The sequence below is a fragment of the Mauremys mutica genome, chromosome 1 (assembly GCF_020497125.1).
Source record: "Mauremys mutica isolate MM-2020 ecotype Southern chromosome 1, ASM2049712v1, whole genome shotgun sequence".
NCBI classification, from domain to species: Eukaryota; Metazoa; Chordata; order Testudines; family Geoemydidae; genus Mauremys; species Mauremys mutica.
In genome coordinates this window covers 341433525-341447497 of record NC_059072.1, presented here as the reverse complement: position 1 = coordinate 341447497, position 13973 = coordinate 341433525, and the positions used below count along the sequence as shown (strand labels likewise).

Below are 13973 nucleotides of genomic sequence, written 5' to 3'. Positions count from 1 at the left end.
GATCTGATGTGTATATTGACCTGGGTCTGGGGCTTGGTCCTTTGGGATCGAGGGAACCTTTTTCTTTTATTGGGGTGTTGGTTTTCATAACCATTCATCCCCAGGACGAGTGCACTGGTGGTGATGCTGGGAGACTGGAGTGTCTAAGGAAATTGCTTGTGTGACTTGTGGTTAGCCAGTGGGGTGAGACCAAAGTCCTTTTTGTCTGGCTGGTTTGGTTTGCCTTAGAGGTGGAAAAACCCCAGCCTAGGGCTGTGACTGCCCTGTTTGAGCAATTGGTCCTGATTTGGCACTCTCAGTTGGGTCCCGCCAGAATCGCTCCGTCACAGAGGGGCAGCTGGGACACGAGATGCAGCCTTTGCCAAGAGCGTCTCACTGCAGCGGGGACGGCCCCCAGCCGGGTCTCCACACATTTCTTTGCCACGTGAATCTGCAGCCGCTCCTGAGCGTCACGTCCCAGGCTGAGCCGTGGGTGGGGAGCAGCGACCACTCTCCTGGCTTTCCCCACGCCCCGCTCCAGGTGCACGGTGCTCTTGTGCCAGGGCAGCAGGAAAGGCCCCTCTGCATCCCTTTCCATGGGGCCGTGGGGCCTAAGCTCCGCGTGCGCTGAGGCAGGTTGAAGCAGCTGCACCGACTCCTGGATCCTCCTGGGAAGCCCCCAGCGCCGGTGCATGAGTCTCTTGCGGAGGCTGAGCTCCAGCTCTTGTCTGCTGCCCTCACTGAGGAAGGACAGCTCGGGCTGGAGAACGGCCACGTCACTGTCGGCCGGTGGAGGGGCCTTGGGCTGGCCGGGGCGGGGGACAGCCCCCATCAGGCCCCGCATGGATTTGTGGATGATCAGAGGCAGCCCCCACTCGTGCTGCAGCCTCTTCTTCCTGACATGCAGCTCCAGCTCCTCCCGGGCTCCCGGTGGGAGGAAGGGCAGCTCCTGCTCCGTGAACTCGGTCCCAGCTGCGCGGGAGCTGGAGGGTGGCGGGGCGGGCGAGGGGCCTGCGTGGAACAGCTTGGCCAGGGACTGTCGGTAGAGCGTGGGCAGCCCCCACCTGAAGCTCAGGTGCTTGTGGAGAAGGTTGAGCTCCAGGTGATCTGAGGCCGCCTGCTCCAGGAAGAGCAGCTCCCGGGGCCGCAGCTCCAGGGATCTCTGGCCCGGCCAAATCAGCCGGGGCAAGGGGAGCTTTCCCACCCAGCGGGCGGCTTCCTGTGAGTGTTGGGCCCTGCGGGGGATCAGGCCCAGACGAATCTCTATGTTTTTCCTGGTCACATGTCTCTCCAGCAGCTGGTGGCATGTGTCCCGGCTGAGCTGCTGGCGCCATGCAGTTCCCAGGAGCCCGGCTAAGGAGACAGCCACCGCTGTGGGGCCCACGGGTGCCGCCCTGGAAGGTGATTCTCTTGGAGCCCTTCTCACTGACAGCCCCCTGAGCGGCTGGCTGGCCCTTCTGCCTTGCGTGTCTGGATGTGTCCCCGGAGCTGCGGTCGTGGGGGGCATGAAGCCCCGCAGGGACTCCTGCACCCTCCTGGGGAGCCCCCACCTCCTCTCGGCCACCCTGCGCCGGATGTGGGCTTCCAGCTCCCTCTTGGTGGCCAGAGGGATGGGAGGGGCCCCGCTGCTGACACGGAGCTCCATGGCTGCCGGCCGGTCGCTCCCCTTGGGCCTGGGGCGCGTGGGTGGCATGAAACACCTCAGCGATCGCCGCACCAGGCCCGGCAGGCCCCATTCGTGCTGCAGCCACTTCCTCAGGGCATGTCTCTCCAGCAGCTCCCGACCCTCAGGGGCCATGAAGGGGGTCTCCAGGGGGCAGAACTCGATGGCCACACCCAGGGGCAGCAGGGGGGCGGGTGGCACGGGCGGGCAGGGCACCATCTTGGCCAGGGACTCTGCGTACAGGGTGGGGAGAGCCCAGAGGTACTGGATGTGCTTGTGCCTCACGTTGAGCTCCACGCTGCCCGCCTTGCAGCTGAGCAGGGGGCAGAGCTGGTGGCGGGCCAGGGGGGCCTTGCAGCCTGGGGGGATCAGTTTAGGCAGGAGCAGGTCTCTGCGCCCCAGGGCAGCCATTTTCTGAGAGCTCCTCAGCACGGCGGGCAGTGCGCCTAGTCTGATTTCCAAGCCCTTCCTGGCAATGTGCCCCTGCAGCTCCCGGGTGTCTCTGCAGCAGTGAGAGCCAGGCGCGGATCTGGATGCTCTGGCGGGGCCCTGGGAGGCCTGGGCTGGGGCTCTAGCTCTGAGGCCGGGCATCTGGGCTGCCCTTGTCACTGGGCCTGGCCCCCTTGGAGCCCATCTCCCAGACGGCAGGGGGCCGAGCCGGGGGTGTGGAGGTGTGGCTGGCATCAGCAGCCTCAGGGACTCCTGGATCCTCTTGGGCAGCCCCCATCTCTTAAGATGCACCATCCTTTGCAGATGCCGCTCCAGCTCTGTCCTGGAGCCGACGCTCAGGAAGGGCAGGGTCTGTGGCATCGTCACCACCCTGCCTGCCCCCAAGGGCTTGCGTGCGATGGGTTTCGGTGCTGGGGGCATGAAGATCTTTAAAGCACTCTGCAGGATGCAGGGCAGCCCCAGGGTGTGCTGCAGCCTCTTTACCTGGACGTGCCTCTCGAGACTCGCCCTGACGTCGCGCTGGAGGAAGGGGGTCTCCGCTTCGGCCAATTCGAGCCTGCCGGCCACATGCAGGGCTCCAGGGCTGACCCGCGCCAGGGGTCTCCCAGCCAGAGACATCGGAGCTTCCCCCGTGGCCCTGAGTGCCGTCCTTTCTTGGTCTCAGTGCCATTTGGCCTTCCGCCCTGACATCCTGGTCCCGCCTGGGGACTTGGCCAGAAACGGCACCCAATCGGGGCGATGCACATGCCTCTGGGGAGCGGCCTGGGGGCTCCTTGCTCTGCCTCTGCGCAGGAAACTCCCGACCCAGCCATGTTCCGCTTGGCTTGGAGGGAAGGGCTCGTGCTGGGCAGGAGCGGGGCCGGGGTGCTCCTTATGCCTGGGAAGAAATGGCTCGTGCTGGCTTGATCCATTTCTCAGCTCCCAAGCGAGTAGGGGCGGCTCGTGCTGTAGAGAAGAGGAGCTCTGGGCCTGCTCTTGCCCGCGAAGGAGAGTCTCATCCCAGAGAGAGGAGCAGAAGAGACATTCGTCCTGCTCTGTGGAGGAGCCTTTGGCCTGCTGTGGGCGGGACAGCCTCTTCTCATCCTCCCTCGGCGGGCGGCACTCCGTTTTCCGGCTGCCTGCCTGGCGCTCGGGAGGGGAGCGGGACTTGCTGGGTGGGAAGGGGCTCTGCGCTGGTGGGAGGACCTGGTCGCCCATAGATGTCCTAGAGCCGCACCATTGTAGCACATCCAGGCCTCTCCACATGGATCTACCGAGCAGATTCCTCCCTTTGGAGCCGGAGGCGGGAGTGGGAGGTGACCCTGGCCCAGCAGGGACCCACGCGCTGGCCCTGTCTGCGTATACCAGCCGCTCGGCTTGCCGGGCCGCCTCATTGCACAGGGCGCAGTCTGAGTTGTCACACAGCAGCTGGCGGAGGGAGCGGCGCCTGGTGGCTCGGCGAGCGCGGCGTGGGGGGTCCCAGCACAGCCGGTCACGCGGCTGCTTCACCCGCCGCTTCTTTGCACCTAAAACAGAACAGCAGAGAGGGCTTCTGAGGAGAGATGGGGCCTGAACGTAGCGGGGGCCACAGGCACCCGAACCATGACCCCACCCACCTGTACTGTCCCAACCCCGAATCCCCTTTCCCGCACTGCTCCTAACCCCGAGGCCCTGCCCCGTGCCGCTCCTTCTCCCAGCGCCCCGCCCGCCTGTGACCCATTCCCCCCGAGGCCTCGCCCCCACACCAAGCCCTGCTCCTCCGCCACTGCTTCCCTCTAAGAGCCTGCCTCCCGCTTGCTCTTTCTTCTCCGCACGCCCTGCCTCCTGTTGCTCGCCCTTACAGCAAGTCAAAAGTCCGTGGGCATGGCCCCCCGACCCCCTCATTCCAGTGCCCTGGCCCCAGGCCACTCTGTGCTGCTGCTCCAGAACCAGGCATGCTGAGCTTGTGAGAGCCCAGAGCCTGATGAAGCTCTCCGCCAGCACCACGCCAGGCCCCCTCTCAAACACTGCCAGTGCTGTGAACCTGGCCACGGTGAAGTCCCAGCGCCGTGAACCCGGCCCGGGCATCGTGCCAGGGCCGTGAATCTGGCCGGTGCACTGTCCCAGTACCAGAAACCTGGATGGCACATGGTCCTGGTGCAAATAACCCAGCCGGTGCCCCATCCTGCAGAAATGGGTCTTGCCAGTGTGCGGGATCCCAGGAAATCTCTCTGGCAAATGTCAGGGGCTGGCAGCACCGAGCAGCCTTGGCCTTGCAAGCCCTGGTACGATGCACAGCAACGGAGTGCCAGGGGGCTACACCCCTATTCAAGACAGAGCAGACAGGGTGAAATAAAGACAAGATCTGCTGGGCAGTGGGCAGTGCCTCCTGCTGGCAAAGCTGCCCTGTTCTGGGAAGGGCAGGTAGCTCCCCCCCCGATGCTCACCATTAGCCTGCGCAAAGCCCTGGAGGACATGGGGACAACCTGCCAGAGGGGACAGACAGTGGGGTGTTTGCCTCCATCACTGCAGAGCTCCCAGACGACGGTTCGTTAGCAGCATGTCAGCTTATCCCGGCTCCAGTTAGCACCTTGGCTCCTGCTCCCATCCCCAGGGGCAGGCCACGTCTGGGGGGCCTCGTGTGGGACCCCTGGGCCAGGGTGGAGGGCTTGGGAGAAGCCCTGGGATTCTGAGCCAGGGAGCCGTTAGGGAGCGTGAGGGAGGGCCTTACCTTCTCCCTCATCCTCCGTCCCCCTCCACCGGAGCCTGCTGACCAGAAGAGCCTGCGGGAGCCAAGGAAGCAGCAGAGTTACGTGGTACCCAGACTGAGGCCGTGCAGTGCCAGCCTCCCGCCCAGCCCAGCCCGGTGCCAGGGGTGCCCACGCTTCCCTCCACCTCCTGCAGCTGGAGAACTTCAGGCTCCTTCGGCCATGCCCCGGGCTCCCCACCCGAGAGTCATTGGAACAATCCTGGGTCCCCCACCCCCTGACATCGGGGCATCGCCACACCAGAGTCACAGCAGGGCCCTGGGAGAAAGGCCAGGCTGTGCCCACAGCCTCTGCAGCCGCGCCCCATTGTAGCCAGCTTACGCCAAGTGTCTGGGATGTTCTGCTGCCCCCGGACCCACACGCATGGGCCCCATCTGCCCCTGGAGCTGGCAGGGTGATTCCCAGCTTGCACAGACAGATTCATGCTACATCCCCTCCAGCTAGCGCGCTAAACCCAGAGATGTAAGCGTGGTTTCGCGCACAGCAGCAGCACAGGCTAGGACAGACCCGTCTGGCTGCCATGGGTACGGATGGCGGCAGCTAGCCTGTGCCACGGCTCCGGCTGCCCATGCCACCAGTCGGTGAGAGCTAGCGTGAGAACCCCATGCCAGCTGGGAATTGCCCCCTAGCTCTGGGTAGGGGCAGCCACAGAGTCGGAGTGGCCTCTTTCTGCAGCCTCCCAGCCAGGTAACCTGGGCTTCCCTCTCCAACCACATGCCAAGGGGTCCCTGGCTCACCACTGCCCCCTACCCCCCGCAGCCCATGGCCATACGCCAGGGAATACAGGCTGGAGGGACTGCCCTGGGCTCCCCTTTCTATTGCCTGGGCACCAGGCTGCCCCTGGCACTCCCTCAGCCCCTTGAATTCCAGGCTGCCCCATTCTGGCACCAGCTGAGCTGCGGATTACAGTCTGTTCAAGAAACTGAGGCTGTAGGAGCTGCCGCATCGCCCCCGGGGCTCTGGAGACCCCGGCACCAGGAAGCCCAAGCAGGGCCATGTGCTGGGATGTTAGTTCTGGGACTGGGGCCGGCTGAGCCGTTCAACGCCCGGTTGTTTTGGGGAGCTGGGTGACCAACACAGACACTGTAGCCGGCTGGGCACCCTGCCCGGAGCCGAAACGGCATCCGCCACAGAGTAACCTGGGGGGAGGGGCAGCAGGTTCCTCCTTTGCTGTCCGTGGGCCCTGGGTCTGACCCTTGCGGAGGGTGATTTCTGCCCCCGATGTTATGAGTCGAATGAGGACCAGGCCCTTGGGCTTCGCAATGTGCTCTGGCTTCCTCTTCTCTCCCCGTCTCCCCTGGTTCCCACCTGCGAGCCCAGCTCCCCAACTGATCTGGGACCCGAGGCAGGATCCCCAACTGACCAAACCCAAAGATCTGTCCTGGATTCCCCCTTTCTCCCCCCACCTCTTGCCTGCCCTCTCCCTGGCTGGCTGGGAGGCCAGAGACCCAGGAAAGCTTGTGGCTTTGGGAGGGAGCTGGGAGGGTTTGTTCAGCTTCCCCCAGCGTAGGTAAATAACTGGCCAGAGCCGGCTTAGTGCCAGGGGTGCCGGGAACCCTGGGACCACAAGGGAGAGCCCTGGCATTTCTAGCACTAGCTGGTGGTCGGGGCAGTAAGGAACAACCAATGAATGGAGCCAGGAGCTCTGTCTGTGGCCCTGTCTCTCACTGTGGATGTGCCCCACCAGCCCAACGGGGCCTGGTCAGAACAGGGGACCTCGGGCACTCCCACCCACCCACCCACCCTCCCTTCCATGAGGCTGTGTCCAGGCAAGCTCTGCTGAGAGCGCAGGAAGGCTTGGGGGGGGGGGGTTGTGGAGGGTCCTCCTACCATCCTGCTTCTCCAGGAGAAGCTGTGCTGCGTCGCCATGGCCACCCAGATGACCAGGACCAGAAGGACGCAGGTGTACAACACCCAGGAGCTGTCCCAGCAGGCACAGAACCAGCTCTGCATGATCCCCACTCCCGCGTCAAACATGCTGGGGAGGACGGTCTGGACGCGCACTGGGCGTGGAGACACTACACTCCCTGCTACTGCTGTGGCTGGATCTCGCCTGAGGGGCTGTTTGTTCCAGTGACGCATCATAAAGGGCCAGGACCAGGCGGGTCCTGACATCACAAAGGGACTGCAGGCATCAGAGGTGGGCAAGACCCTGGCTCCCTGCAGCCCCTCCCCAGCACCCCATGTAGGTACTTAGAGACTGTGACTGAGTCACCCTGTAACCCTCTCTTCATTAAGCAAAAGAGATTGAGCTCCGTGAGTCTCTCACTAGGCGGCAGGGTTTCTAACCTGTGAATCAGTCTTTCATTGATAACATTGTGATGGTGCTGCCCGTGGGAGCCAACTGCGGTTACTCAATCAGGGTGAACTGCAGACCAACCCCAAACGCTGGTGGATATTCCAATACTTAGATTTACCAAGCCAGCCCAAAACAGCTCCGGTATTACCTCACTGGTTACTCAGAAGTCCAAACAAGGCAGTTCCCTTAAAGTGCCCAGCCTCAGGCCTCCATCCAGACACACCTGTCAGATATGATGATGATTCCTGAAAATCTTATCTCATCATATAAAAGAAAAGGTTCTTCCAATCCCAAAGGATCAGCCACATACCCAAGTCCAATTATAACTTAGATCTTACCCAAAATACACACTATTAGCCAATTTTTATTAACTAAGCTAAAATTTATTAAAAAAGAAAAGAGAGAGAGTGTTGGTTAAAATATCAATATACATACAGACTTGAATTCAATTCTTGAGATTCAGATACATGGCAGAAGTGACCTTGTAGTTGCCAACAGTCCTTTTAGAAATAGTCCATAGGTTATAGTCCAATGTCCATATTCAGGGTGACTCCAGTCAATGACTGGGGATCTCAATCCTTATGGCTTAAGGTTTCCCCCTCTTGAAACCAAAAGCAGATCTGAGATGAAGCAGGATTGTGTCCCAGGGTTCTTATACATTTCCAGCAACCTTTCGGCCTGAGCAAACAATAGGCTTAATTCTTTCTCCCAAACATCCTGGCAATTAGCACAGGGTAATTTATCCATTAAACAGTTCAGATACAGGTTACCACAACCTTCAAAGAGACATATAGACAATAATACTATTTCACTCAAGAATCATCACAAATGTTAATATTCCTGTACCCCAAATATAGAACTCAGATTACAGTCAAACTGCCATCCAGAGAAGAATGTCCAAGACACCCCTCTCCCCAAGAGGATGTCAGAGAGGTGTAACCTATCACAATCTCCTATGCTTGTTTCTTCTGCACGTCTTCAATCAGCTTAATCTCTTACTATTTGTTATATGGCAGAGCCTAGGAGCCCCAATTATTTTGATAAGCACTGAACATGCACATAGCAGGAGACAGTCCTTGTCCCAATTTAAATAGATAAGACAAAGTTGGAAGGGAAAACAAGATTATTGAGAGGCACGATGACTTGCTTAAGGGCTTGCAACAGGTTAGTGGTAGATCTGGACATAGAATCCACATTTCCTGACTCGCAGTTCAGTAACCAAGCCACTTGATCACATCAATCACTTTATCTTTTTCATGTATCAAGGGTACAGCCCTCCAAACATATCCCTTTCCCTGTTTATAAATGCCAGACATCTCAAGGAAGCAGGGAATTTTAGGCGTGTTCTTCTATTTTTTTATTATTTGCATTATGGTAGCACCCAGGATTCTCAGTCATGTTTGACAGATCTCAAGATTTTATTTTTCTCAAAGATGGGGGCTATGCAGCAAAACACTGCTGTTTGTCAGGCTAGGTAGGAATTCTGCCCTCTATCCCCCTGCCCACGCACTTAATACAAGTTTATTACAAAACAAATCAGCCACTTGCTGACATTGTTACAAGTTCAACTGCTGAAGCTACTAATTTGTATGGATTTGTATCTGCTAAATAATGCTTATATGCTATATACATATTTTCATGTTAGTACCCAAGATCGATGCCCTACTCTATGTCTTTTACATGAATATAAGCATATTGCATAGGGCCAGAGTGAAGCCTTCAGCCACTGGCCCATGCTGGGGACTTTGTGGAGCTGCCCTTCTTTCGTTTTGGATTGAAATTTTCATTTCATTTTGGCCAATCAAAATGAAATGAACATTTCATTAACATCAAACTATTTTCATGAAACATTTTTATTTTGACAAAACTACATTTTTCAATAACCACGATTTCAGTCAAAAATTTTTGAATGGCTCTGAGTGCCCAGTAATGACCCTGGATGTTTGTTACAGCAGCATATGTGCACCTCACAATATTAAAGGACAGAATTTGCCCCTGGAAAGTAGAGTTGTTTTTATTCTCCTTGGAAACCATTTTTGTACAGTGACAGGTGCTAGTGAATGAGTCCTGCTGCACAGGGTGACTCAGCACTTGGATGCTAGTGGAGTAAGTGACAGCCTGAAGAAATATATCCCAGAATTGTGGGTCCTTTACTCAGAACTCATAGACTTTAAGGTCAGAAGGGACCATTATGATAATCTAGTCTGACCTCCTGCACAACGCAAGCCACAGAATCTCACCCACCCACTCCTGTAACAAACCCCTAACCTATGTCTGAGTTATTGAAGTCCTCAAATTGTGGTTTAAAGACGTCAAGATGCAGAGAATCCTCCAGCAAGTGACCCGTGCCCCATGCAGCAGAGGAAGGTGAAAAACCTCCAGTCCCAAAACCGATCCCTGAGGAACTCCATTAGTAACCTCCTTCCAGCCTGACAGTTCACCTTTCAGTATGACCCATTGTAGTCTCCCCTTTAACCAGTTCCTTATCCATCTTTCAATTTTCATATTGATCCCCATCTTTTCCAATTTAACTAATAATTCCCCATGTGGAACCGTATCAAATGCCTTACTGAAATTGAGGTAAATTAGATCCACTGCGTTTCCTTTGTCTAAAAAATCTGTTACCTTCTCAAAGAAGGAGATCAGGTTGGTTTGGCATGATCTACCTTTTGTAAAACCATGTTGTATTTTGTCCCAATTACCATTGACCTCAATGTCCTTACCCTCACAAGTTGAAACCTGGGCTGACATCCTAATAAGCATTCTTGAGCTAGCTCATTCAAGGCTTTGAAGATGAGGACCTGGGAATCTGACTGGCAGCCAGTACAGTGCATAGAGCATTGGTGTAAAATGTTCATGTTGGTTTTGCTTTGCTAAGGAAGTAGGTGTTGCACTAGCTATGGCTTCTGGGTAGGCCCCTGGATCAACCCAGAGAAGAGTGAATTACAGTCAGGATTGGAGAAGAGTGGTCCAAGCCATTTGGCTAGCTGAAGTTGGTAGGAGGCATGAGTTCGCAGAAGAGCCAGGTCTGGAACCTCATGCTGTTAGCTCTGTGCAACTCATGCCCTGATTAGAAGGTTATGATATTTTCCACTGGTGTAAATCCTGGGTAACTCTACTGTCTTCAGTGTAGTTGATTCATATTTTTACATTGCTATCACTGAGGTCAGACTCTGGCTAGGGGGCGTCACTACATTTATCAGGTATATTTTCTCTGGTCCTTACAATCCACCAAGAAATGTGTGTGTCGTAGGTTAAATTTTAATGTTGACAATAATTTCTTTCTTTAATTTTGTCACTACCCTGATTCAGTGGATTTGGCTCTGAATGCTTCAAAAATGTTATCTTTCCAGTAAAAATTCTTTATCTGGTCTTTGGATTTCCGTACACTCTTTTTTATCTTGCTTCGGTCAAAGTGATTAAAAAAAGCCTGCCTGGTTTGAAGGCAGCTTTGAGAGTGGGAGGCTAAAGTAGTTACATTTCCACCATAAGGGCAGCTTTTGAATTCTAATTTCTGCTACATTTAAAAATTAATTGTGGAAAATAAACTCCTTAGGCTAGCTGAGTGGAGAGGCAGTCTTATCACTCAATATTAGGCATGAATCTTCTCTGACTTAAGCCTCACATTTATTTTAATGCACCATGCAAAGTATTTTTGAATGATAGTTATAAACTAAGAAGCTGTAAACTGACTCTGCAGAAGGGCTATTGGAAATCTAATTAGAACAGATTAGTACTTTGCATTCTGAACAAACAGTGAGTGAACATTCGCTGCAACCTTATTTAACACACAAATATATCTGAAAGGCAAGTGGAATAATTTTGCATATATTAAAGAAGTAAAATTACAAAGTAGTGAATTTCAAAACGTACGTGGTATATATCCATATTTGAAACAACAGCTATCAATCGTGTGTGCTATCAGAAAGGGGCAGAGCAAAGAATGAATCTGTTACTGTTTAATTGTCATTGCACTTCATCAGGTAGCTATTCCAGGTGATTTGCATTATTTTTTTCATACAGCACCGCAGTAAAAAAAATGTATGCTAGGTATTTGCTTAGCTTATTAATAGCACTCCCTCAGTAGGGTTCTGCAGTGTCTGTTAGTTTTCATTATGTGGTCAAGGGAGCAGTAAAGTTACATCTGGAAGCTATTTTGCTTCAAATTTAAACTAAGGGATTTAGGAAATGGAAGAGACTACAGTGTAAGAGAATAAAACAAAAAGTAATAAAGAGAAAAACAGAACTGGTTTGAATGAAGCATTGTCTGCCTCACAAATCAGCTTTTATTTTAAACAAACTCAACAGAAATTATAGCTAATTTCTACCACTGAGAACTCAGGAAAAGGTGAAGAAGATATCATAACATATACTGAATTTTGTCAAATTTGCCATTTCTACACTACAAACTTTGGTCGATGCAAGTTAAGTCCGCATACAGCTACCAAAGTGGTTTAACTCTCTCTTCAACACAGGGACATCCAAAAGGGTAATTCCAATAAACTTGTGTGGATGGCAACAATTATTTATATCAGCAGAAGAACAGACTCCTCTGCTACCCTAGTAGAATCTTAAAACAGGATCACAATACATAGGGAGGTGACAAATATGTGTTAGGTGGTCACAGCTAACCTGCTCCCAACCTCAGTTGCTAAATGATAGGGGTGTGTGTGTGTGTGTGTGTGTGTGTGTGTTGTGGTGATGGTGGTGTGTGTGTGTGTTGTGGTGATGGTGGTTCTGATGAGGATCACGTCTATAGGGAAGCATGATGGGAGCGCTGGTATGGAAATGGTTGAGAACCACTGTCTTTGAAAGTAGAGATGGGAAGGAAAACTCGAAACTTCTCTTAATTGTTTATTTCTTGAGGATATTCCACACTAGCCAAGGCGCTCTTCCTCCCTCTGAATTGCAGCATATTCTTGTGCAAAGTGCCATTGGGACATTTTAAGAAGCTGGCAAGCTGCACGAATTGCATGAGTACCCATTGCATTTGCAAACCTTCACGTTCATGTACATCAGGTTTGCGTGAACAAATAAGGCAACTGCACACACAAGCTGTATGCAGTTACCTGAGTTATGCATGCAAATTTGTGCGGACAAATATAGAGTTTTGTAGGTGTTTGTTTTACATGGCTTGTTCATTGTTCAGGAACTCACTTTCATTTTCAAAATCCAGACACAGCTTCTCATCTGCATAACAGGCAGTTAGATGAAGATTTAAAGTTCATCAAACAGCTAACGTATGGAAAAATAACATACAATGAGACCGATTAGTTTAAAGGAACTTAAATATGTGATTAAATTCTTTTGAAGTTAATGGGCCTTAAGCATGTGTTTAAGTGCTTTGCTGAACTGAGGCCAAATACTTGGTCTTCATTTTCTAAGACAGCCTATAATATGAATTAGATATTAATCCATTTAAAAAATCTGAATGGACTACTCTGGACACTAAAAAGAATGACTGTATTATAGGCTAAAAACAGCAGCTTGCGGTTTTCAAATTCTGGTTCTGATTTATGTCAGTTTGGTCATGTTTGTGATTCATGAATTTTGCAGCAAAAGATCTTTGACAAAATAAAATGCATTTTTAAAGTGACCTTGACAGGAACTTCCAACTCTACTTACTGGGAAATACTTATTGGGAACACAGTTCAGCTGAACTGGCATGGAGGGGGAAGTGATCTGTACCTGGGAAAGGACCAGTGCAGCTTACTTACCCAGGGAGTAAGATAGTGAATTGTGACCTCTTACTCCCAGTGCAGATTGCATTCCTGAACGTTTTTGTCTTGAATTTTCTTTTTCTTTTTGTTTTTAATTATCATATGTTAATTAGTTTTTCCCTCCAAACAAATTTAAAAGTAAAAATACTGTAGTAGAACATGAAAACTTGTATTTACTGAACCAGTCTCCTTCAGCTGATAGAGGAATGGAGCTGATTTTAATAATTCCTTTTCAGTGATAGGTGTGATAAATGACTCATAGCCATTGTTTTCTGAATTCAGTGGAAGACTTGGAGGAAAGAAATGATTAACTAAATTAGATGTATAAAGGACAGTATCTGTCACACGGTAAATATTTGTTTGTCACTTAAAGTTCTACTTTATAAAAAGTAATGATTGAACCCTTTATACGGCTTTTTGTTTTAATTTACCTAAACCTCTTTCTCACAAATGTGCATGTTTATTTTCATGCAACTTAACAAATGCTACAAATCCTGGTTGGATTTATTGTCTGGAACCTGTCCATCATTGCTCTATATGATTAATTACTTGCTTGGTCATTTACCAGCCCAACTTCCAGGGACAAACTGATTTTCAATATTTTGTCTTCAGTCAAAGCTGATTTTCATAGAGACGTTTCCATATATAAAATGGTTATACTCCTTCCAAAGTATAATTCATTCATTTTAAACCAGGGATTGGCAACCGTTGGCATGCGGCTCCCCAGGGTAAGTCCCCGGTGGGCAGGGCCGGTTTGTTTACCTGCCATGTCTGCAGGTTTGGCCGATCGCGGCCCCCACTGGCTGTGGTTCGCCGCTCCAGGCCAATGGGGGCTGCGGGAAGTGGCGTCCCAGCACATCCCTCAGCCTGTGCCGCTTCCTGCAGCCCCCATTGGCCTGGAGTGGTGAACCGTGGCCAGTGGGAGCCGCGATTGGTCGAACCTGTGGATGCTGCAGGTAAACAAACCAGCCCGGCCCACCAAGGTAAGCACCCTGGCGAGCTGCGTGCCAAAGGTTGCCGATCCCTGTTTTAAAGAAACCGTGATGAAGAGTTGTTTGTTCACTGTTCATTGTAACTTGCCTTATGTTACTGGGGTGCTTAGACTGAGGTTTGAATCTCACTGTGCTAGGCATTGT

At 52.3% G+C, this 13973-nt stretch overlaps 2 protein-coding genes across 2 annotated transcripts in view; both read right to left on the bottom strand.

Moving 5' to 3' along the window:
- Positions 1-284: 284 nt before the first annotated feature.
- LOC123372226 (putative protein FAM205B) lies at positions 285-2762 on the bottom strand. Its single transcript, XM_045020230.1, has one exon. It carries the CDS (start codon positions 2708-2710, stop codon positions 296-298), a length of 2415 nt encoding a protein of 804 aa, XP_044876165.1. The 5' UTR covers positions 2711-2762; the 3' UTR covers positions 285-295.
- Positions 2753-13973, bottom strand: part of LOC123361855 — a 26072-nt gene continuing 14851 nt past the window's right edge. The window contains exons 3-5 of the mRNA XM_045002033.1: positions 6649-6943; positions 4782-4833; positions 2753-3597 (exon numbers count right to left, since the gene is read on the bottom strand). Of these exons, the coding sequence (XP_044857968.1) occupies positions 2753-3597; positions 4782-4833; positions 6649-6943 (1192 nt within the window). The remainder of the gene's footprint in view (positions 3598-4781; positions 4834-6648; positions 6944-13973) is intronic.